The sequence below is a fragment of the Glycine max genome, chromosome 8 (assembly GCF_000004515.6).
Source record: "Glycine max cultivar Williams 82 chromosome 8, Glycine_max_v4.0, whole genome shotgun sequence".
Taxonomy (NCBI): Eukaryota; Viridiplantae; Streptophyta; class Magnoliopsida; order Fabales; family Fabaceae; genus Glycine; species Glycine max.
Window position 1 is genome coordinate 26,749,818 of NC_038244.2, and position 24,083 is coordinate 26,773,900.

At 36.0% G+C, this 24,083-nt stretch overlaps 1 protein-coding gene across 1 annotated transcript; it reads right to left on the reverse strand.

The window, feature by feature from the left end:
- Positions 1-502: 502 nt before the first annotated feature.
- On the reverse strand, positions 503-1,877 carry LBD35 (LBD domain-containing transcription factor). The gene is made up of 2 exons (NM_001354005.1): positions 1,569-1,877; positions 503-1,042 (listed from the first exon to the last, which is right to left on the reverse strand). The coding sequence occupies exons 1-2, from the start codon at positions 1,756-1,758 to the stop codon at positions 573-575; spliced, it is 660 nt and encodes a 219-aa protein (NP_001340934.1). The 5' UTR covers positions 1,759-1,877; the 3' UTR covers positions 503-572.
- Between the last annotated feature and the right edge of the window lie 22,206 nt (positions 1,878-24,083).

The following is a 24,083-nucleotide window of genomic DNA, read 5'->3' on the forward strand; positions in this document are numbered from 1 at the left end:
TATTTACCTATTATTATTGAATTTCAAAACAAATAAGATCAACATTAATCCAAACACCCACTTGACTTCAATATAAAAGAATAGGATAGTTAATGAGAACATTTATTATCCTAAACAAATCACAGATTTTCCTAGAATATTTATTGGTGGAAATATTTTATTTATTTTTTATCGGCCTAAATATATTTTTGATCCCAGGTAAATATCTGTTTTTTACGTTTGGTTCAAAATAAATTTTTCCTTTAAATTAAATTTTTAATTTTGGCACAACACGCGACATGCCTAAGGATAAATTTTTCAAATATTAGGAACCTATCATAAATTTCTTTAATTGAAAAAAAATAGGACTATTAAATGAGTTTATGCTCCAAACAACAACATACACTACCTTAAATCCCCAACAACATTTACATTTGGCTATGCCCAATGATCCTGTTTCACGGAAGAAAAACATACAAATGCCGAATAAAACAAAATACTTTTTGAGTAAAATATAAAACAAAATATTAAAAACAACGCTATTTTCTATTACTAAATTGATTTGGTAGCAACACTTCACTAACAGTAGAAGCCTAGCCGAGAGTGAGATCCAAATCCATCTCAACTCCACCATTACGACTCGGCTTGTTTTGGCTCACCAACATAGCTTCCACAGTTTCCTCACTATCACCCTCGGACCTTCCTGGCTCACGGCTCCAAGTCAGCTTCAACATCGCAGCCGAGTCAATTGAACTCACTTGTGGCTTTGGCTTGATCACTGTCCTAGATCTCTTGATCTTCTTGGCTCTTCCTTTCACATGGTCCATTTCAGCATCTTTGGACACGTGGCGAATGCCAAGGATTTGGGCAACATGCTCGTCGCCATGTGTCGCAATCCCCTGCGAATCGGAAGCTCCCACGACCTTGATCTGGGACCCAGCTAGCACAGCATCAACGGCAGCTTGGCATTGGGCCCACTCACCGGTCCAAAACAAGCCCACTGACCCAAATGTCGGATTCGCAATTCTCCCACATGCCTCATACAATAGTGACTTGAATACAGCTGAAAATGTACAATCATTGTAATCTTTTTCGAGATATAAATAATTAATAGCATTTTTGTTAAAACAGTTTTTAAGAAATTAAAAAATAATGATTAAACTAAACTAATCCGTTCTTCTTCCTCTTATTATTGAATGTAAAAACAAAACGTATATTTTTTTATCAATAAAACAACAAAACGTATATGGTCGCTATAGTTTGACTCCGAGACAAATAAAATGAAAAATGTAAATTCACCGAAAACATGGAAAAATATATTAATTAAATCAATTGTAAGAAAAAAATGTAAGGTGAGACCGAATCTTTCCTTTTAGGATGAAAACGGTAGTATGGAGAAGCAGTTTCCAACGAGTTGCTACTTGAATTCTTACTTACGAAAACTCAATTTAGCTCAAAATTTCTTTAAGAGGGAGAACTAATAGTAAACAATAAAATTGTAATAATTGAAGTCTCGGAGGGGGCTGGATACGATTTTACATCCCCAATTATCTTTCCAAAAATGAAATAAACGTAAATGTTGAACTTACCAGGTCCATTGTGTTGTGGGGCAGAATCGATGAGGTTGACCAAGCCAGCACGACCATAGAATTTGGCAAGGAAGAGGGTAGCGTTGGCTTGGGCCTGAGGAGTGTTGATCCACTCGAGGCATGGCCTTATGGCACAATCCTCACCACAACCTTTGCGGAGAATGCGACACCCATTGCAACTCAACTTCATGGTGACTGTGTATGGTACAATAGCTATTCCGGGGGTATTTATTAGCACAAACTAAGGAACCAAGTGAAATTAGCTAGTCAGGGGTGGTAATGAAACGTTCATTTGCTCATTGATCCATTGGTTTTGCAATGTAGTGGTTTTCTTCTTTATTTATTTATTTTTTGTTTTTTTTTTATCTTTTACTATTTTCCGGTAAGTAGAGAAGAGGGGCTGATGATCTTGGCAGTATTTGGGGTTTGAGAATTGCCATGCATGCAGAGGTGAATTACAAGTTGAGCCATGAGATGGGAATTTTATGACTGGTGGTGAGAGGAAAGGGTATAGAAGTAAAATGAGTGGCTTGGTTAAAACTTAAGAGAATAAAAATCGTTAAGAAGAAGCCAAGTAAGAATAAGGCGTTTCAATTGTGTAATTCGTAACACATAAGCAACCGGAGGAGTAGAACTTCGTGCAATTTGACACATATATAGGGACATAAGCTTCTGTTGTCATAAAGCACATTGGAATTCCCTGAATTAAGGAGCCACACACTACTATGTTTTTTTTTTTTTTTACTGTGAATAATAAATAAGATTTTGTGCTTTATCAAAAAAAAAAAATCTGTGGGGCTGTAGGCAAGGGTGGAATTTATTCGCCCATGGTTTTCTTTATGGTTTCATTAATATACGATGTTGTTCTTTCCTTACATGAAGCCAAGCGTTTTTTAAGGCAGTTACTTGCCACATACGGCATTGATTAGAGAGAGTATCCTACTTAGTTGGATTTCATGTCCATTTGTTATCTCATGTTCACGATGGTCCTTTTTTTTTTACTACTGAATATTTTGTTCTATCCTCTTTATTAATTTACAAAATTATTTTTCATGTAATTTTTTTGGGACAATTTTTCGGAGAGTTTCATGTAAACTTTTGAGAATATTATTTCGGACATTTTCGCTACAAGCTTAGATATGTCGGTGGTACCGATGTCCATATATGTTATGGTAGTTTCTCCTTCTGTTTTGTTTAGTAATAGTATACATTATGTGCCTGATTTCTTTTCCTTCATTTGATGATAAAGGAACAATTAATGTGTTATCATGGCAGGGTCCATTTTGCTCGTCTCTCTAAAAAGTGTTCACAGGAAATGCTTAATTATAATATTGGTCAATGGGTATTAATAATATCTAATAAATACTGATAAAAAAAGTATCTAATAAATTTTTAAATATATTAAAAGATAAACAACAAATTTTATATTTTAATAAATACATTCTATTAATGTATTTGTTTTGTTAACTAACACTCTAAAGAAAATGGTCATAATACTCTCTTGAAAAAAATATATTTATGTTTATTGTAATTAATATATATCAACTCATGTATTTTTTTTATTAGTAGTATAAAGTGAAACAAATAAGAGTAAATCATACTTTCTTCTCCTAATAAATTCAAGTATTCAATGTAACATCATGATTTTCTAAATACACGGTAACTGATTTTAATTAAATTGCAAGAAAAATAAATTTATTTTATGTTGTTGAATAATAAAATATAAATCAAATGAATGGGTTATGTTGTTTATGAGTAGTGGATTAAGTTATGTTGGGCTTTTATGTTTGGGTCATACGGGTTTTAGTGAGGAGAGACCATTCCCTCTTTCCTTCTTTCTTTGTAAGTTGTGAGCAATTCTTATATCTAAAGAGACACGGTCATTTCCTTTAATAACCTTAGTGCTCTCTTTTGCTTTCTTCTCTCAAAGCTCTCTCATTCTATCATTTTTACCTCCCCGCAAGGAACTGAATTTTTCAACACTGTGACACCCTAAAACATGGGTTTATAAATACACTTTAAATAATTTCTACAAAAATTATTTATTAAGACATGCCAACAAAGATAGTTGGCAAAAACCATCTTTAAAGACAATGCGATGACAATATTGTAATTAAGTTCATTAATAATGAAGACAGTTTTTGAATAATCGTCATAATTGAACCCTGTACAAAGACGCTAATTGAATGGTTATGCTTTTTCTCTCTTTCTCTCTCTCTCTCTTATCGGGCAACACACTAGCCCTTTCTCTCTCTCTCTCTCTCTCTCTCTCTCTCTCTCTCTCTCTCTCTTATTCTCGCTTTCTCTCTGTTGTTTTCTCTGTTTTGAGTGAAACCCTAAATTAGTAAAGAAACAAATTCCTAAATCCTCAATACTCAACAAATGATTCTTCTCCATCCGATGTTGCTATAGCCAACAAGTATCTCTCTCGTCTCTTTTTGGTCTCATTCTCATCTCTCACGATTTGACACTGGGAGGGGGTGAGGCACTTGATCTAGCACTGGCGGATGATGGCATGGGTTTGGATGCAGATGCCCTCGACGACATTGACAAGGACGAGGGCGTCATTGCTGAGTCGGGCAGTGGTGGAGACCTCGATGTAGAAGTCGATGTGGTCAAGCAGTGAGGAACCTTCTTGCTCTTCTTGCCCTTTGGTGGTGCCTTCCCAGTCCACGGTTGCAGCATCGTGGGTGGCACGAAGGGCAGGAACACTGGATCATGGATGACGATCCGCTTTGCCTTCGGCATTTTGGAATAGCTGAACTGGAACACGAATGGCACATCGAGGAGTAGGTACGACACGTCAAACACCCTGATTACGATGACACGGTGCACACCGTCAGCGACGATGACACTGCCAACACAGGAAACTGGCCTGTAGTACTTGGAGCAGTGGTGGTGTTTGAGGGAAGGGTTCTATGGTGGGGGTGGTTAGGGTTTTTTGTGGGGAAGGGGGTATTTAGGGATTGGGATTGGTGGTTGTGGAGTGGCGGAGACGGTGGTGGCAAGATCTGTGGGTGGCGGCATTTGTTCTGGAGGGGGTTATTTAGTGTTTGAACTTGGAAGGTGAGTGTTCAAGAAACTCTGATTATTTCTATTTTTTGTTGGGGGTTTTTGAAATACTGTTTTTTGTTGATAACAAATTATTTTGGATGTCGACATGTGATACACTATTTGTTCTATTCATAGGCCTTGCACTTTTGGTTGATGTTCCACGAGATAAAAGCATTACTAGTATGTATACTTGTTTTTGAACTGTTCCATACTGTGTATTGAATGAATATGATATATATATATATATTAGTGATCGAGGCCGTACCCGAATCAAATAAACATGAAAATGCAGTAACTAGGAAGTGATCCTAGGTCGTTTCCCAACGAGCAATGACAAACCAAATGTTCATAATATACTTGCATAGTGACAGTAACGATTGGGGGGGTTTGTTTATTTTGTGATTAAAGAGCAGAATAAGTAAACTGGAATATGAAACTACTAATATTAAAAACGGGTTGTTTACTTTGATTCAGAAGCCATTCTTTTATCCTGGGTCATGGAGAATTTGTCCCTAACAGTTAACCACTTAATCCAACCCTATTTCAATTTACTAAGCGAAAATCAACTTAGGGTTGTCAATACGTGATTAGGCACCACATACACTAGTTAGCCCTTCGTCCATTAAGCATGAACACAAGTTAGGCTCAGAAGCAATTAATCGAACACGAAGCGTGCACTGATTAATGTTCACGAATTTGGGTTAACTGGTGAAGGGAAAATTGCCAGGAAACCACATTATAAACGAAACCTCAAAGAGAGCTGGGCTTCGTCCTCAAAAGGAAAAAACACCAAAATATTTAGCCTTCCATAGATTCAAACAGAAAACGTAAATGAAACATGAAGCAGAAATGTAAACGAACAGAAATGTAAATGAACAGAAACGTAAATGGGACATAAACGAAATTGAAAGTAGAAGAAGAAACAAGAACGAAATTGTAATTAGAAGCAGAAAATGTAAAATTGCATTACGTGAACAGTAGCATCAAAGCAGAAAACGTAAAACCCTAAAACAAAAGCTCTGAATAATGAATAGCATAACAGAATCACCTTCACGAATCCCAAGGCTGCTATTTAAAAAGAGTCACTCAAAGTCACTGAGCCCTATTACAATACTCTGGCCCAAAACAAAATAAACACTGAACAACATAAAATAAAATTGCGAAATTTCCTAATTAGAAATTAACTAAGGTAAGCGCTGCTTTATTTGCCCTCTTCAAGTCCATAACCAAAATCTGGATTAAGCCCAATGTTTCATTAATTCCTGAAATTAGATTAAAAACATCAAATTAGCTAAATGAGCCCAAATAATAAAACTGCCTGATTAATTGACAATTAAGACCAATCAGTAATTAAAATGGTGCAAAAAGGGTTTAGGAAATAGAAGAAAATGATGGCACATCAATTAGTCTGGTTTTATTATTTTCCGATTAATTCAAAATTTCTTATGCGTGTAAATGCTAGATTTTCCTTCACAGTAAATATCTTAGAAGATTGTATTCGTCTTAGTAGTGCCATTCGCAAGCTTAAATATGTTAAGATATAAGTGTAGAAGAAAAAAGAATGAGATTTTAAGTAGTTGGCCAGTTATTGGCCCTTGGTAAACACCATTTACTAACCTTTATATGGAGGAAATGCAAGGGCGGGGAAGGTTTTGAATGGAAATTTAAATAAAAAGGTTTATATCGTAGGGCATTTTGCTTCACTCTCTATTTGTTCTCTTATTCAAGATATAAAAATAGCAACTTGGCATGCAAACCCACTACATATTTTAATTCAATTTTGATATCTTGTACAAGGGACAAACTTCAGTGGAATTCTTTTGCTGTTCCAATTTATTGTAGTCATACTTTTTTTCTTGTTAAAGTTTTTATTGCACTAATTCAATTTCTATTGCAGGAGTTGATTACTTATCTGTTGCTACTTATGATCACTCCATTCCATCTCATCTTGTTTTCTGGAAAGCAAGTAAGAAATTCTTTCTCTTGTTACTCCTTATTAGTAACAAGCTACTCATTTCCACTACATATTTTAATTCAATAGAGGGCTGTATTAATTGACAATTACTCATTTTTATTCAAGAGTTTGATCTTGTTGTTTCCGTTATTTATCATTAAGAATTAAATTTTAGTATATGGTAAAGTTGGTCGGTGCATTAGCTAGACTCCAAGTCTTAGAGGCTCTAGCTTAAGGGGTGTGAGATAAAAAAAACATTCAAATGCCTCAATGCTTTTAATTTTTTTATTTTTTTTAAAAAAGACATTCTAAGACGATTATCTGAAAAATCGTCTTAGAAAGTCTACCTTCTAAGACGGTTTTTCCGAAAACCATCTTAGAATCCTTAATGTTTTCTTAATTTTTTTTAAAAAAATATTTTAAGACGATTTTCCCAAAAACCGGCTTAGAAATTTCTAAGACGGTTAGAATCCTTCATTTTTCAATTTTTTATTAATTAAATTACATTTTAAGACGGTTTTCACATAAAAATCGTCTTAGAATCCTTAATTTTTTTTAAAAAATACATTCTAAAATAGTTTTCACGTAAAACCATCTTAGAAAGTTACGCTTCTAAGACGGTTTTTACTTGAATCTCCCATTCTAAGATGGTTAAGGAATCGTTGTGGAAAGTTATTCCACGACGTTAGCTTCAAAGGTGTTTCAAAACCATTGTTAAATGTTTCAAAGAACCGTCATCGAAGATGTTTTTTCTAGTAGTGAATACCTTTTATTCATCTTTATAAACAAGTGAGTTGAAATCCTTTTCATAAACGTCATAACAAAATACGATAAGATAAGGTAAATTTTCTAAGAAATAAAACTTTTCGCAAGGGCTTCTACACCTTTTCTTTTAATGAAAGATATCAACTTGAAAAAAAGTGATCTATTTTTGCATTCATGTGGAACATGCGTATTTACAAAATGTTGTTTCATTTAAAGCCACGAGCGTTATACATAATAAAATAGTTAAACTTTAAATATATACCATACATTTTTTAATAACATCATGTGTATATATAAAGGTCCGAGAGATGAGCCTCCATGGCCACCAAACATAAGTAAATAAGTATCAAAGGTAAAGTATGTGTCATGGTGGAAAGATAAGTATCATGTACAACATATAAGTATCAAAAAGGTAAATGGTAAGTAAATAAGGTAACTGAAAACATATAAAAGTTCCCAAAGCCTAGGTCTACTAATATCAATACAAAAAGGTGGAAAAACCTAAGTCTTAGAGTAGTCTTCTACCCAAGCCCTGTGAAATAATTGTGCCATCAAGAAGGTATATATGCCGACAGAAGCGAACTTACTAAACAAGAACCCTGTGAAGAACTCTCAGAAGGATCCTTTGACACTTAAAGATGCTAACCCACAAGCAGAGATCCCTCCTAATGCTTGTCATCCGAACATGAAAAATTTTGTTTAAGGGGTAAGTCCTTCGCTCCTTGAAAGCCACACACAATGGACATTAAAGTCCCACACAAAAACCTACACGACCACCACGTGTAGTTCACTAGCAAACACCGCTCATGGTCTCCTAGTCTGCAATTTGATCTCACACATCTAACAACTAGGGCCCAACACTGCCACTAAGCTTCCCTAAACTTCATGGTCTTACGCAACATATGGATGACAATTGGAAGTATCAAACATGCGTTTTACAATAGATGGCGCCTGTAACACCCTAACTTCTAAGATTGTGATTATACCTTAATTAATTCATTTATTTATTTTATAAAGAGCATTAATCCTTTAGTTTTCACAAACAATAAATGCAACACACTAACTTCTAACACTATGATTATACCTTAACTAATTCATTTCTTTATTTTATAAAGAGTGTTAATCCATTTAATTTTCACAAACATGCAAAACTAAAGAATGTGAATTGGAATTTTTGAGAATTTTTTAAACTTTTCCTAGGTTTCTTTCCAAAGTTAATACCTTGTAACAGATAAAATGACTCTTCATCTTTTCGAAAAGAAAATGTAACACAATTTTTCTTAGAAGCATACTTCTAAAATAATTAAAGCGGAATAAAAGTAACAACACATATCCAATTTATAAAACATAAAAACTTGCATAAGTTTTCCTTGAGTAAGTAACATGTACAACCCCAGGGTACAACTGCATATGAGAAAAAACTAGACGATTGAAAATACACATATCAAAAGCACTGAAGCCTAGGCCTACCCAGAACAAACACATATAAAAGTAAAGGTCCTAGACTTAGAGCAATCATCTCTAACACCCAACCTGGTGTGAAAACTACACAAAAGCATAAGTTAGTAGGCATCCACGCATAACTGGGATACCCAAGGAAGTGATCCATGCCTCTGATCATGTCCGATATCTACCACCTCTAAGTGCACTACTTCCACAACACTCCTTAGCTTTCCATGGTTTTTATATTTTACTAGATTAGCAAACTATCAATCACATGCTTGACACATTCATCATGTGGATATATAATGGATAACACTTGTTACAAGCACTAATATTTGAATCCAAATTTCAGCCACAACACAAGCCTTCAACGTGAATGCCTCACTATAGCATCGCTTACGTAAATAAACAATTCAGAGGATAAAATATATTACCTTCCATAACGTAGCTCCATGTAGAGCTTGTAGGCCTTGAATCTTCTTCATCAATGGAGTCCTTTGCTTCTTGAAGATCAATGGCAGCGGAATGGAGAAGGAGAAAAAGTGATTTGAGATGCCACGTCAAGGCGAAGATGAGTCAAGAACAAGCTCACCACCATAGGAAGCCATGGATAAGAGCTTGAAGGTAGGAAAAGATGAGTGGAGGGAGAGGGAGAGACGGGAACAAAATTTTGAGAGAGAGAAGAGGGAGAATGAGGTCTGAACTTTGAAGTCTAATTTCTAAAATGATCAAAGTTTCCAAAATGCACACACAAGGCCTCTATTTAAAGCCTAAGTGTTACACAAAATTGAAGGGAAATTTAAATTTCTATTCAAATTTAACTTGAATTTGAATTTAAATTTGTGGAGCCAAATTTGGAGCCAAAATTTCACTAATTATGATTAGTGAATTTCAGCTATGGTTCAGCCCACTAATCGAAGATCAAATCCAAGATTCTCCACTAAGTGTGCTTAGGTGTCATAAGGCATGCAAAGCATGAAGGACATGCACAAAGTGTGACTATATGATGTGGCAATGGGGTGTAGCAAGCAAATGTTCACCTCCCCCTTAGGCTGGTCCAAAATTTAATTGGATTGGGCTTCTCCAAATTCAATTAAATTTCTCTCCCAACACACACATCAAATAGTGCACTTAATGCATGTGAAATTACAAACTACCTCTAATACAAAAAGTAGTCTAGGTGCCCTAAAATACAAGGACTGAAAAATTCTACATCACTTTAAACTTGTGGGGTACCCTCCCTAAACTATAGAGCCCTGAATACAAGGCCTAAAAATAGTGAAACCCTAATCTAGTATGTACAAAGATAAGTGGCCTCATACTTAGCCCATGAGCCCAAAACCTACCCTAAGGCTCATGAGAACCATAGGACCTTCTCCTGCATCCCTGGCCCAATCTTCCTAGAGTCTCCTAGCCATGGCTCTGGTGATGGGTCCCTTCCTTGGGAGGATTGCTTCATCCCACCAAATGTATCTACATATTTAGGAGAAATACTTTTTCTCTTTGAAATAATTATTTTTTGAAAGAGAAACTTTATAAGTTTGACTCCTGTCTGCAGACAAAGTTCTACCATTCTTTGTCTAGGACGCATATGAACAAGTGAATGTAGCCCTTGATGTTGAAGATACCAATAAGAATAATGAACTACCACTAACTAATAAAAAAGCCAAGAAAGGAGAAATTAAAGCATTTGAATTTACCTGATTGCTTACAACAATAATCTCACTTTCAACAGTAACTTCTAAATTCTAATTCATTTTTCAAAATAATAGAAGGCTGAGTTTTTTAATTGAAATTTATTTTGTGGCTTATTGCAATCCACGAAAAGAAGGCAAGCTAAAAGGAACTATGCTCTAATAAGCACACCAGAAAATGAGCAAATAACAACCAAGGATACGAGTACCAATTTGTGCTTGTCCATATACAAAATGATGTATGAAAATGTAAGTATGTATACAAATAATAATCAATAAAATGATTCATCTTAGTGAGTTATAAGATGTATTCTCTTACCATAAGTGTTAAACAAGAGAAAAAGCACTATGATGAACTAGATTGAAGTTCTAAAAAATTAGAAAGAGAGAGAAGTTGATTATACAATGCAATATGTGACCCATAAGTACATAGAATTAGGGACATGCTAAAGTCACTAGCAGTAACTATGCCAAATTTGCTTATTTACAACATTTTTTCTCAAATAGATAGTGCTTTTTGAGCGTTATTGTTGTAGGCGATATATATTTAAATATAGCACTAGCAAAAAAGTGTTATATATATGAAACTGATGTACAACACTCATATAAACAAACACTATATATACAAAATAAGACAACACTTTATCCAATATATATAGCTTCTTTTTTATGAAAAAGCGTTGTATATCTAGATTATAGATAACAATTCATCAACAAAGCACTATGTATGCTTCATTTTCTGGTTTAATTCACGTGCAATGCTAGTTGCATTCTCTTTGTCTTTTGCTTGCCAGAGTTGCATGAAGATCATCCTCCAACCACCTAAATCTATGGAAGTTAATATACAATAAGGAATATACTATTTAACCTAAAATGCTATGCAAGGAAGTAGGAAGCTGTCAATACACACAACATTAAAATATAAAAGATAATTATAAATGAAATGGCAAGCTTTGGGAATAAGGTATTTGAGCCATATTATATATTGTTGATCTAAACGATTCAAGTCCACAGAAAAGGAGACTGATATGAATGCATAATGCTTCTAAGATATGGTTTTGTATTAAGTGATTCCTTGCCAGACTTGATGTGAACATTGGTTCTGAGTGGAAAGAAATGAGAAAAACAAAAGAGAAGAATAGGGTAATGTATGTAGTATATTGATATTGAAAACACTAACCTTTCAGGACATATTTTTGGCTTCAATACATATCTGTTAGGACAATTTTTAATACATTAGTAAACCCGCAATTACAAAACACTAGTTAGTCTACCCAAATAAGAAAAGTACTAAAAGTTTTATAAAACAAAACAAAAGTGATGCAATCCAACCCCCCAAGGGAATTGGATAGAAGACTCCAAGAAGATTGGGCCAGAAATGCAGAAGAAGGCCCTAGGGTTCTCATGAGTCTTAGGGTAGATTTTGGACCCATGGATTAAGTATGAGCCCACTTTAGTTTGTAAATATTAAAATAGGTTGTCCTTCTTTTGGGCCTTGTATTTTGGCCATTTTAGGTTTGTAGAGTATCCTACAAATTAAAGCCACCCTACCTATAATTTAAGGGTACCCAAGTAGTATAGGGTTTTAGCCTTGTATTTCAGGACATTTTGAGTAGTCTTTGTAGTAGGGATTTTTTTTTTTTGTATTTTCATGTATAAAGGAAATTTGGGGCTTCCATGACTTAACAAAATTTTACACAAGGATTGTCCCATATTTTTCTATACTTGTAGCACCACTCATTGAGTTGGTGAGGAACCATGTTCCCTCATGGGAAGATGGTCAATAAAAGGGTTTTCAGACCTTACCCTACTCTAAGATACCCTACACCACTAACATATATGTTTTTATTCTCTTTACAGGTGACGAGGAAAGAAGCCCAGAGTTTCAAGAACCTTTGGATTTGAGGTCAAAGCCTTTTCAAGGGGGAGGGGATGATGCAATCCTACCCCCCAAGGGCATTGGATAGAAGACTCTAAGAAGATTGGGCCAGAAATGCAGGAAAAGGCCCTAGGGTTCTCATGAGCCTTAGGGTAGATTTTGGGTCCATGGGCTAATTATGAACCCATTTTTCTTTGTAAATATTAGAATATGTTGTCCTTCTTTCGGGCCTTGTATTTTGGCCATTTTAGGTTTGTAGGGTACCCTACAAATTAAGGGCACCATACCCTACAAGTTAAGGGTACCCTAGTAGTATAGGTTTTTAGCCTTGTATTTCAGGGCATTTTGAGTAGTCTTTGTTGTGGAGATTTTTTTTATTTTGATGTATTTTTTTTGGGGGGGGGGGGGGGGTGAGCTTAGATATTGGAGGTGTGTGTTCCCATGGGGGTGAACTTAGCTATGGGTGGAGTGTAACACTAGCTTCTCAAGTAAGCTTCTCAAGGAAGTTAACTAGGCTATAAATAGAAGCATGTGTAACACTTGTGGTAACTTTGATGAATGAGAAACTTGTGAGACACTTTTCAAAGTTTAACTTCTCTTCCTTTCTTCCTTCAATTCTCCACGCCACTTTCTTTCTTTCTCTCTCTCTCTCTCTCTTATTCTTTTCCTCCATTGAAGCTTCCTCTCTAAGCTTCTTATCCAAGGCACTCTCTCGATGATGAAGCTTCTCCTTCCATGGCTTATTCTCTAGTGGATGGCGCCTCCTCTCTCATCTTCTCCTTTATCTTCCGCTGCAACTCCATGGTTGAAAATCACCATTAAAGGACCTCATTGAAGCTCAAAGACCCAGCCTCCATAAAAGGTTCTCAAGCAAGCTTCCATAAAAAAAAAATAAAGAAGAAATCATGAGCAAGTATAATAACAAAAAATGCAATGTTGACAATGCATTTATAAGGAAATTATACATTATGTTATACTTGTTTTATAAGGAGTTGAGGCACTTGAAAACTAATAGGATTACATCGTTTTTCTTTAGATTTGCAAGAGCCACAACCTGTATAGGCAAGGAACATGTTAAAATAGTAGTTTTTCTTTACATCATTTATATATGTTCCGCATCTATATATACATCTTTTTGTTTAAAACACTATATAATTAGCGTTAGATATTAAAAAATCTGACGCAATGAGTTTCTCTACAACAAATTAAGTTAGGCAAGCTTGAATAAGTTTTAAGTTGTTTGGTTCTCTAGTTCTGACATTGTGCTATTGCATTATATTAAAATGTTGGTACAAAGATGTTAACCAATTTTTCTAACCATAATAATAAATTGTTTCACCAAGTTAAAGTAATTTCCACCAAGATGTCAAATAAAAATATATTCAATTAAAACATGGAAAACAAAAGAATCAACCAAATTTGAAGGAGAGGAATGAAATGGGGAAAAGAACATGCAATTAGCAGCAAAAAGTGGAAGATGAAAAGTTATCTATAGAATAGTTTTTACCATATGGATGCCATCACCCTTCCTCCCTCTATACAAGGATCATAGTAGATATAGATAACAAATCTTTTTCTTTTTTGCCAACTACTTGTTGGTAAGGTGCTATGAGCAAATAATCAAAAGATCAAATCAAAGAAAGTACGCCAAAGATACTATTGTAGTGGGCATGAAGTTGCTTAAACTAGTGTAGCCACCTAATGAAGTCGCTTTCTTCTACATTCTCAAGCTTCTCTTCTAACATAAAAGCAACTAAGATACTCTTACACAATAGCTAAGATACTCTTCTACTAGTTGAGTGGCTCCTCATTGCCTAGGGTTTCCATATTCTTGCATGCAACCATGGGTGACATTGTTCTAATTGTTCCTTGGAGTTTCTTGGTGTCAAACTCATCTTCATCATATGATATACAAGGAAAACAATATATTTTGCCCAAAAGGTCTTTTGCTAAGGTGTTTCGTAATGCCTATGACATACCTTTTAGTCAATTGCCTACCCCTTTTCATGAAGGGTGATGCTTTTGTGGTAAAGATCCTAGAATATGAATATCAAGTTGGATTGGAAAGCTGGAAAAACAACCTTCACGGAAGGATGGTTTTGACAAAAGCGCAAGAACCTATCAAGCTTCAGGACCCACGTTCAAAATTGACATCCCTATGGACAACTTTAGGGGAGTGACATTTAAATCATTTAATCCTTATTGGAAAGGGATATTATGAATTCTCTTTCTACTATGTGGAATATTTGAGGAGAGTTCTTGCAAAAGGGCCTTGGTTATTGGAACATGATGTTATGAGGTTGTTTGCTTGGACTCCTGATTTCTCATGAAAGATAGTGCGACAATCTAATGCACAGTGTCGGGTTTGTATCTTTGGCTTACGACAAGAAAATTGGAGACAACACATTCTCTTTTCTATTGCCCATGGGGTTAGAGTTTCACTGGTTTTGGATGTTGCTACTGCTAATAGATCTTTTGGAAATTTTACAAGAGTGTTAGTCAACATAGATTTGAAACAAGAATTATGTGATCATATCTTGGTTGAGAGAGATTGTTTTGTATTTTTTGTAGATTTGGTTTACAAAAAACTATCGGCCTTTTGTGATTCTTGTAAGGTTGTTGGACACTCATTTTTGGAATGTCAACTTTTGAAGAAGCCAACCCTAGAATCCGAAAAGGATACCCATTATGTTCCTAAGCAAAAAGGAATTGTTATTGGTAATTCTGAAAAGCAAAAAGATTTTGTAACTGATAATTCTAAAAAGGCTGGCCCTAGCCATGTGAACATGAATGTCATGGTTGCTAATTCAGTTGAGGTGGTTCATGAAAAGGCATTAGAAGAAGTGTTAGATAATTATGGATGTACTGATGCTGGTGGAAGGGTTATAGAGATGGTACAAGCTATCAAAGATGATTCTTTGTAGGAACAGAATAATCATGAGGGTCTGGTGGAAGTGCATAATTCTTTAGAGGGTCTTTGTGTGGAGAACATGGTTTGCATAAAAGTTTATGCATTACCTGGTGGTAATATGGTTGAGGAAAACCAGGTGGGTGCAATCCAAGGTTCTACTGAACTTTCTCTTATAGATACACAACTGAATGAAACAACTACTCCCTATATAGTAGTGAATTCACTTTCACCTTTACGTAAGGAAGTTCAACAAGGTACTCCTTCATGCGCTCGTCTAGTTTTTAGGCAAAAAGATCTTTGTGTTATGTCTCAATTTTGAGGGGACTATGGTGATGATTCTGTTGATGAGAAAAATACAAGTTGAAGGGCTTCTCACTTTCTCAACTAAGCAACAATTTTCTCTGATATTATCGAAATCTCAAAAGAAAAAATTAAAACAGAAGGCTAAAACATATAACACCCGTAATAGGGGTGGTCTCGTTACCTTACCTCAAGGTTTTCTAGTGAAACATTAGAAGTTTCACAATTCTGGATTCAAGGCAATTGCTAGCCTATTTTATTACTTCTCATAAATCTGATTTGGTGTTAATATTAGAACCTTTGACCACTTTTGAGCATCTTCCTACCCAATTTTTGCAAGGGTTGGGTGTTCAACTGTTTGCTATAAATGATAGGGGCTCCCTATCTCCTAATATTTGGTGCATTTGCAATATTTCCTTTAATCCTACTATTTTGGAGGTTTTCCCACATTGTAGCATCCCAAGTTTCGAGTATTAAGAATATAACTTAAGGAGAATCCTTATTAGGACCTTTCTATTATACTTTTTATAAATTGTTGTTGTTGTTGTTGTTCTTATTCTTGTTTGTGATGGTATTATATTGGTGTGGATACAATATTATTATTATTATATTATAGTTTTGTGTGATTGTTATGCAATTATGTAATTGTTGTAGTTATTATGTTGATGTTAGGAAAATGTTAGATTCAGTTCTTATAATTAGAATTCTTTGAAAACTGTCCAAATCTAGTGCTAGTTTAAATGATGAAGGCCCTAAAAAGACCATGTCATATCTTTATTATACTTGTTCAATTGACAGGTCGTTTACATCGTTGGAAAGCTTTTTGAAAAAGCTATAATTCATCCGTACATATTAGAAACAAAAATCAGCTTCCATCTTTGATAAAATATGCTCAAAAGTAGGTCACTGGATCATGAAAAACATTAAAGGTCCCATATTGGACTGAATAACCTAATGAATCCTTTTCTTCCCTTATATATATAAGAGACGACCAAGGCTTATGAGCACCAAAGAATAGAGTGGGGTTAACATTAAGCGCAAAGCCCTCATAGTTGATATTTTTTTATATTCCCTAGAGTTTTCAAACTTGGGGCATATAGGCATCGTGGGGTTGTGTTTTAAATCACACTCATGTTTTAGCCTAAGTAAGAGTTAGGGGGATCGTGGTGGACGATGCCACCAAGTTCCTTCGGGTTAGTTGGAGTTTGTCCCTATGCTTTCCAAGTGATTGTTTTCCCTTATCCTTCATAAGCTATTTTCTTTAGCTTTTGGTGTAAGTATTTTATTTTATCTCGAGAACTAGATATCTTAGTTTAGGAGAATGATATGGAAACAAAGAGACGTAAAGAGAGTAACCAGAAATGTGATATTAATGTTAAAAGTAATTTAGAAATATGACTGAACTAGGCTTAGGTGTATTCATAAGAAATGTAGACCTATATGTTAGCTAACAAATGGTGTTGGTTTCACTTAATTTGGACTTATGGAACTCTCAATATAGAGCAATTAGTGAGCAAATGTCAAGTTATCAGGGTTGTGTAATCAATTCGTGTTCTTCCTAATTTTAGGCATGGTAGACGATTGCACTAGCCTTCGTGATAAACATAGAAGTTATAAATAATTGTCTTATCTTTCAAACAAGATAAGAATAAACTATTGAGTTAGTATAACTTCAGATATATCATTTACACCCTACAAAGGTCATATGAGAATAAAAGGAAATAATGGAGGTAGTACCCCTAGAACATAAGAAATTATATGCAAACTATAGGTGTTAATAGATAGTTTCTATAATATGAAAATGATATAGAATTTAGACAGATTGAATAGTGTACTGCTTATTCAAGTATGCATAAGGATGGTTGTGATTGAATTATGTTTGGGAACATTGTTAATTCCTTTCGACTATGAACATGATTTTTTGCATATTGAAATGAGTGTGATATGTGATGCATGATACTTATGTGTGTGATATGTGGACGAAGAGATGTTGTGGTACAATGTTAACCCTAACATGACGCTGCAATCTTGTCTCAATGAGAGTGTAGTTACGGGATCTTGTGGGTATGAGCTTCTTTTGCAATGTGTTTACTGGTACCACATGCATATGAGAATAGAAGGAAAGAACATTGCATTGCATACATGTTTTAATGTGATTGTGTTTGATTTGTATGGTTTTGTGATACGTGAGTCACGTGTGCACTATGTTGATACATGTGTCGCATGAGAATGATTTCTATAAAAGGTTATGATTTTTTGTTTATGTGAAAGTCTATTGTTGTGACTTGTAATGTGATTTGATTTGTTAGGTCTGGATGACCACACATCTCATCAACCTTGGATTTTGATGTATAACAATAAGTATAAATTATTGATATTCTAATGAGTTTTAACAAGTGGGCAAGAACATTATATTAAAGACATTTACAACACTCAGTATCATCCACAACTATAGAAAGTATGCTTTGTTTTAATCTAGCATCCAACACGCTATATTCAATGAGTGTCCTATCTTATGTAACTCAGTATAACATACTATCTTAAGGTAAACTCATGCATCCAATCTAAAAGACTGAGTATGATGAAAAAGGGAAGTGCACGTGTAGTGTTTTATTCAAATTCAATTTTCTTCTCTTATTTTTGAATCCCTAACATTTCAATTTAAGAAAATGAAAATATAGAAGAGAATAAAAGGTTTCCACAGAGTATTCCCTTAAAGGTCGCTTTCACTGCGGATGAAAAGCACATGGTGTTATGTGTACTATGGAGAAGTCCTCTTCATTTAGAGCTTCACACATTGCCTTATTCTTCAATGTGAGAGAACGATCCTTTCAAGATATCAATGCTGATCCCATAACAAATCTTTCTCTGAAGTCTGTAAAAGGTTGTCTCCCTTAATGAAGAAACTAACGAAAAAGATAGAACATGTGCACAAGAAAATACATGAAGAAAAACACTATTAAAACCGCTAGACGATTATACATAATTTTCATTTGTTTAACCTTTGTGAAGAAAAGTTATTCCGTATTTGTGCTTAACGATATATTCACTCTTTGAATGTTAAAAAATACTTGTATTCATTCAAACATTTGTTGGATGAGGGTTTGGTTCGTAAGAGCTTAAATCCTTGTGCTTTGTTGGTCCCCAAAATAGGTATTATGAGGCACCAAATCCCTATGATAGATGGTACGATGAAAGTGTTGAGTGGTGTAACCCTCTTTTGTAAAATCACCCATGCATCCAACATCTTCATGATTCACATACATAGGGACTCATTAGGTAGGTTTGTTCTTATTTTTTGTTTCAATACAAACCTAGGAGCTCATATGGGACACCTTAGGTTTGTCATACTTTTTGGTAGGAGTAATCAACATGGAAATATAAAAAAGGTACATTTTATTGCATTACTTTCCTTAATTTTTTAAATAGTGATCAAGGGGTTCCCACAGACCCTAAGAGAATTAAGGTCATTCCAGAGTGGCCCACTCCACCAAGTATAAGGGAAATTTGGGGCTTCCATGACTTAACAAACTTTTACAAAAGGATTGTCCCATATTTTTCTATACTTGTAGCACCACTCATTGAGTTGGTGAGGAACCATGTTCCGTCATGGGAAGATGGACGAGAAAAGGGTTTTTAGACCTTACCCTTCTCTAACATACCCAACACCACTAACATATATGTTTTTATTCTTTTTACAGGTGAAGAGGAAAGAAGGCCAGAGTTTCAAGAACCTCTGGATTTGAGGTCAAATCCTTTTCAAGGGGGAGGGGATGATGCAATCTTACCCCCCAAGGGCATTGGATAGAAGACTCCAAGAAGATTAGGCCAGAGCTACTGAAGAAGGCCCTAGGGTTCTCATAAGCCTTTGGGTAGATTTTTGGCCCATGGACTAAGTATGAGTCGACTTATCTTTGTACATATTAGATTAGAGTTTCATTATTTTTGGGCCTTGTATTTAGGGCTCCATAGTGTAGGGAGGGTACCCTAGTAATATAGGATTTTTCCGTCCTTGTATTTTAGGGCATCTAGACTTGTTTTTGTATTAGGGGTAGTTTTGTAATTCCACATGTATTAAGTGCACTATTTGATGTGTGTGTGTTGGGAGAGAAATTTAATTGAATTGGGAGAAGCCCAATCCATTTAAATTGTGGACCTTGCTAAGGGGGAGGTGAGCATTTGCTTTCTACACCCTATTGCCACATCATATAGTCACACTTTGTGCATGTCCTTCATGCTTTACATGCCTCATGACACCTGAGCACACTTAGTGGAAAATCTTGGACTTGATCTTGGATTAGTGGGCTGAGCCCTAGCTAAAATTCACTAATCATAATTGTCATACCCTAATTTCGTCCGGGGACCATTGTTTGTTGGCATGCGACCTTCGCTTGACCGCCTCAAAATGTTTAACACCTATCGTTATGTAATTTGTAAAGTTTCGCAACATTCCCGAAGGAAAAAACAAGCATTGTTGCGCAATCCGTAAAGTTTCACAACATTCTGGAAGTCAAAAAGAGCATTGTTGCATAATCCGTAAAGTTTCGCAACATTCCAGAAAGAAAATGGGTGTCGTTACATAATCCGTAAAGTTCCGTAACGTTTCGGAAATGAATCAACAAAAAAATGCAAATGGGGTGTATTTAGTAAAATGGGGGGGGGGGGGTTGCAAATAGCAATTATCAAATCTGGGTCCTTCTAGAGGATTCTGGACATTTCATTGCTTAAGGTGGAAGCAACCTAGATCGCCTGGGCATGCTGAGCTCGCCTAGGCGAGCTGGGCGGCAACCACCTCCCCTATTTTGTTAAAAAAATGGCTTCTGAGGCTTCCAGGACTTCCGTAATCCTTTCGTAAATTTTCTGAAAACCTTGGGTAAGCATATTTCACTTGATATTAGTGAAAGGGAATAGGAAAAAGAAGAAAATAAAGTCCTATATGCTTCCGTAAGGCTTCTGTAAATTACGAAAAGGGGGGATGAACTTATCAAAATGGGGGTGCCAATAGCAATTTTCGAATTTTCAAATTTGGGCCTTCCAGAACATTTTGGAAGCTGGGTTAGTTAAGGAGGAAGCAACCTAGCTCGCCCGGGCGAGCTGGGCGGCAACCTCCTCCCCCCGTTTCCTATAAATAGGCGAAAAGAGGTTGTTCCAAAGGGTCCCTAACCCCCTTGGCTATGCATTTCTGTTGTTTTGCGTAAAAAAATTGTTTCCGTGAAGAAAATCCAAGCCTAGGTGCTTTCGTAACACTTCCAAGATGTTTCTGTGAGCAAATCCGTGAAGGTTTTCCATCGTTCTTCACCGTTCTTCATCCATTCTTTGTTTGTTCTTCGTGCTTCAACCGGTAAGTTTTTGAATCCAAGACTTTCAATTCATTTCTTGTTTTGTTGGCTTTGATCTTTATTTTGTTCACTTTCGGTTTTCTTTTCTTCTGTTTTTAACGAGCTTTAACCGATCGTTTAAGCCATTATCTCGCCTAATAAATGGTAAAATGAATTTCAACCGATCATTTGCGTTGTAATCTCGTTTAATCACTGTTAAAGCAAAATCTAACTGATCGTTCACGTTGTAACCTCGGTTAAATAAAAAAAAGCAAAATAATAATAAAATAATCAAAACATCTTGAAAGAATAATAATAAAATAATTAAATTATCTTTGAATAAAATAATCAAAAAAATCAATCAGATATTTTTCTTTGGAACTTTCCTTGAATGAATTGACTAATAGCCAAAGTGAAACTAAGGCTAAAATCAACTCACAAATCAAGCTTTGTCCGCAAAAATCACTGAAGACCATTTTAAGGGCCAACGCCTTAAACGGTCCTCTTGGCTTTTATCGGTTAACATGGACCGTTCAAAAGCATAAAATCAACATGTAACTTTACCGCTTTTGCAAGAACTACATAGGTCTGATTTCCTCATCGCAATTGAGGATATGTAGGAGCAAAAGCCCCGCTTTTGTCGACCACCCAAAGAGATCGTTAATGGTCTAACGCCTCAACGTTTCTCTCCTTTCAAAAACAAGAGATCGTTAACGGTCCAACACCTTAACGTTTCTCTCCTTCCAAAAGAATCAAAAGATTGTTTATTGGTCCAACGCCTTAAACGACTTTTTTGCGGTTAAAATCGATCTAGCGGAAAAAGATCAAAACAACTTAACCAACGTTTAGTTTTAAAAGAACTACGTAGGTCTGATTTCCTCATCGCAATTGAGGATACGTAGGAGCGAGGGAAACACCCTTGTCGACCACAAAAAGATAAAAAATACAAAAAACATAAAAAGCATAAAAACACAAAAAGACATAAAAAAAGGAAAATAAAACATTTTGAAGTCATATTTGCACACTTGATTAAAGGCTGCCGTCCCTTGTGACGGACGCGTGGGGTGCTAATACCTTCCCCATGCGTAAAATCAACTCCCGAATCTTTCATACTTAAAGTTCGTAGACCACACCTTTTCCTATTTTTCCGACGTTTTCCTCAAATAAATGTTGGTGGCGAGTCCGCGCATTTTCCTCCCATGGAAGACGCACCCGTGAGCCCCGCGTCGCCTTCCCGCCGAAGGGTAGGTTGCAACAGTTGGCGACTCCACTGGTGGCTTTTTTTTAGAGAGTTAGGCCTTCTAATCTCGTGCAATATCATGACTTCCTCTTTTGTCAGTTTATTTTTTTTTCTTACGTTCTTGTATATAACTCTTTGATGCTTTTTAGTGTGTTTTTGAAATGTACGCATGAGATAGATAGTTATTCATTTGATGCACACAGAACACTAACACTTTTTGCACACACGCTGAGTTGAAAATGGGCTCTATACCCGGGTGCATGGGAACATAAGGAGTGGAGGTGAATCTGTGGTCATGCTGGGTCTTCGACTTGCATGATAACAGTGAACCCTCATCTAGAGTTTTTCCTCTTTGATAGCATGTTGTTGTTGGTAGTCCCTACTGCTGCAATATGTTTTTTCGAAGGGGATGATACCTCTAGAAACCATTAAGAGAGATATGACCACCTTGGGAATTATCACTAAAAGCCTTTTAGTTCCTCCCGTTTAGGTCCCTAAAATAGGGCCACGAAGTGAACACGCTGTATGCCTTTTAAACACTGCCATGCATATAACCTAAATGTCATGTACGCCTTTGCTGTATGATTATTTGAGGATATGGCCATGCTATGTACATCCCCCTGTTGCGCTTTTGCACATCTGCATCATGTCATCACACATGCGTTGTATGTTGTCTTTTGTCACGGGAAGCCGGAAGGTCCATATCACCTTATTAACTGCACACATGGGGCACTGCACCCCCGAATGCGCAAGTAAGAAGAGATCATTTTCCAGGCTCTCGTGTTCGTAAATGTATTCATATCATGCATCACATAAGCATCTCTTCATGGCATCATAATGAACATATCGTTCCTGCATTTGTACGTTATCATATTCCAGCATCATATTTTGCATGAGTCATTGCATCTTCATGCATATGGGTTCAACATACTTTTTGTTCTACAAACTGCATACCTTTTGTTTTCATGTTTGCTTATGCATGATCCTTGTGTTTTCCTCTGCAAAACAAAAAAAAAAGGAAACATGAAAATTCACACTACATTCTTAGTTGCATGTGTTAGGTACCATGAGCCAACCATGTTGGGATTATAAACCCATTTCTAAAAAAAACAACAAAACAAAATGATTGAGCATGGTACCTAATGCGTGGTTAACTAGGAAATGATGTTTCTTCGGGCATCTCAATCTCATCATTACATTTTCCATGCATAGCATATTCCCGAGTCTTTCATCTCTATGAAATGTTGTCGAAGTATTGGCGATCAAAATTGCCATTCCTTGGGTTATGGGGTTGAACCAAGCTCATGCTTTTACGAAAAGGTTCATCAAGTCAAGTTGAAGTATGGAAGTAACCAACTTGCAAAAAATTGGGGCAAAAGATGGATCGAGTTACATTGTTGCTTCGTCTACTACCAAACACATTTAGGACTGCTGATGTCCCTGTTACTTCCAGTTTCACTTTGACCAACATGCCATGGACCATGTTGAAAATATAAATTGATTCAACCCCATGTCCTGCGTAAAAATTTGCAATACTTCAATTGTGCATCATTCGTATACATCCATGCTTTTCATTGGTTGCATTGCTCATTGCATTGTTTCCTTGAAAAAAAATGAACTTAATCATTGTTATCAGAAAGAAAAGAACACGCTTTACGACGCCCTTACCGAACTCGTGCTGGAGCTAGAGTAATGGGTGAAGTAGAGGAGGTGCAAGAGCAGATGAAGGCCAACATGGAGGCCATGAAAGAGCAAATGGCCACAATGATGGAGGCCATGATGAGCATGAAGAAGATAATGGAAGCCAATGCGGTTGCAGTTGCCGCTACCAGTGCTATTGCTAAGGTGAACCCGATGCCCCCATCTGGCCTCAACCAAATGAATCATCCAACCTCAGATATGGTAGGCAAAGATTTGGGAAGTATGGGCGGCCCCCATTATGTGCAAATTCAAAACA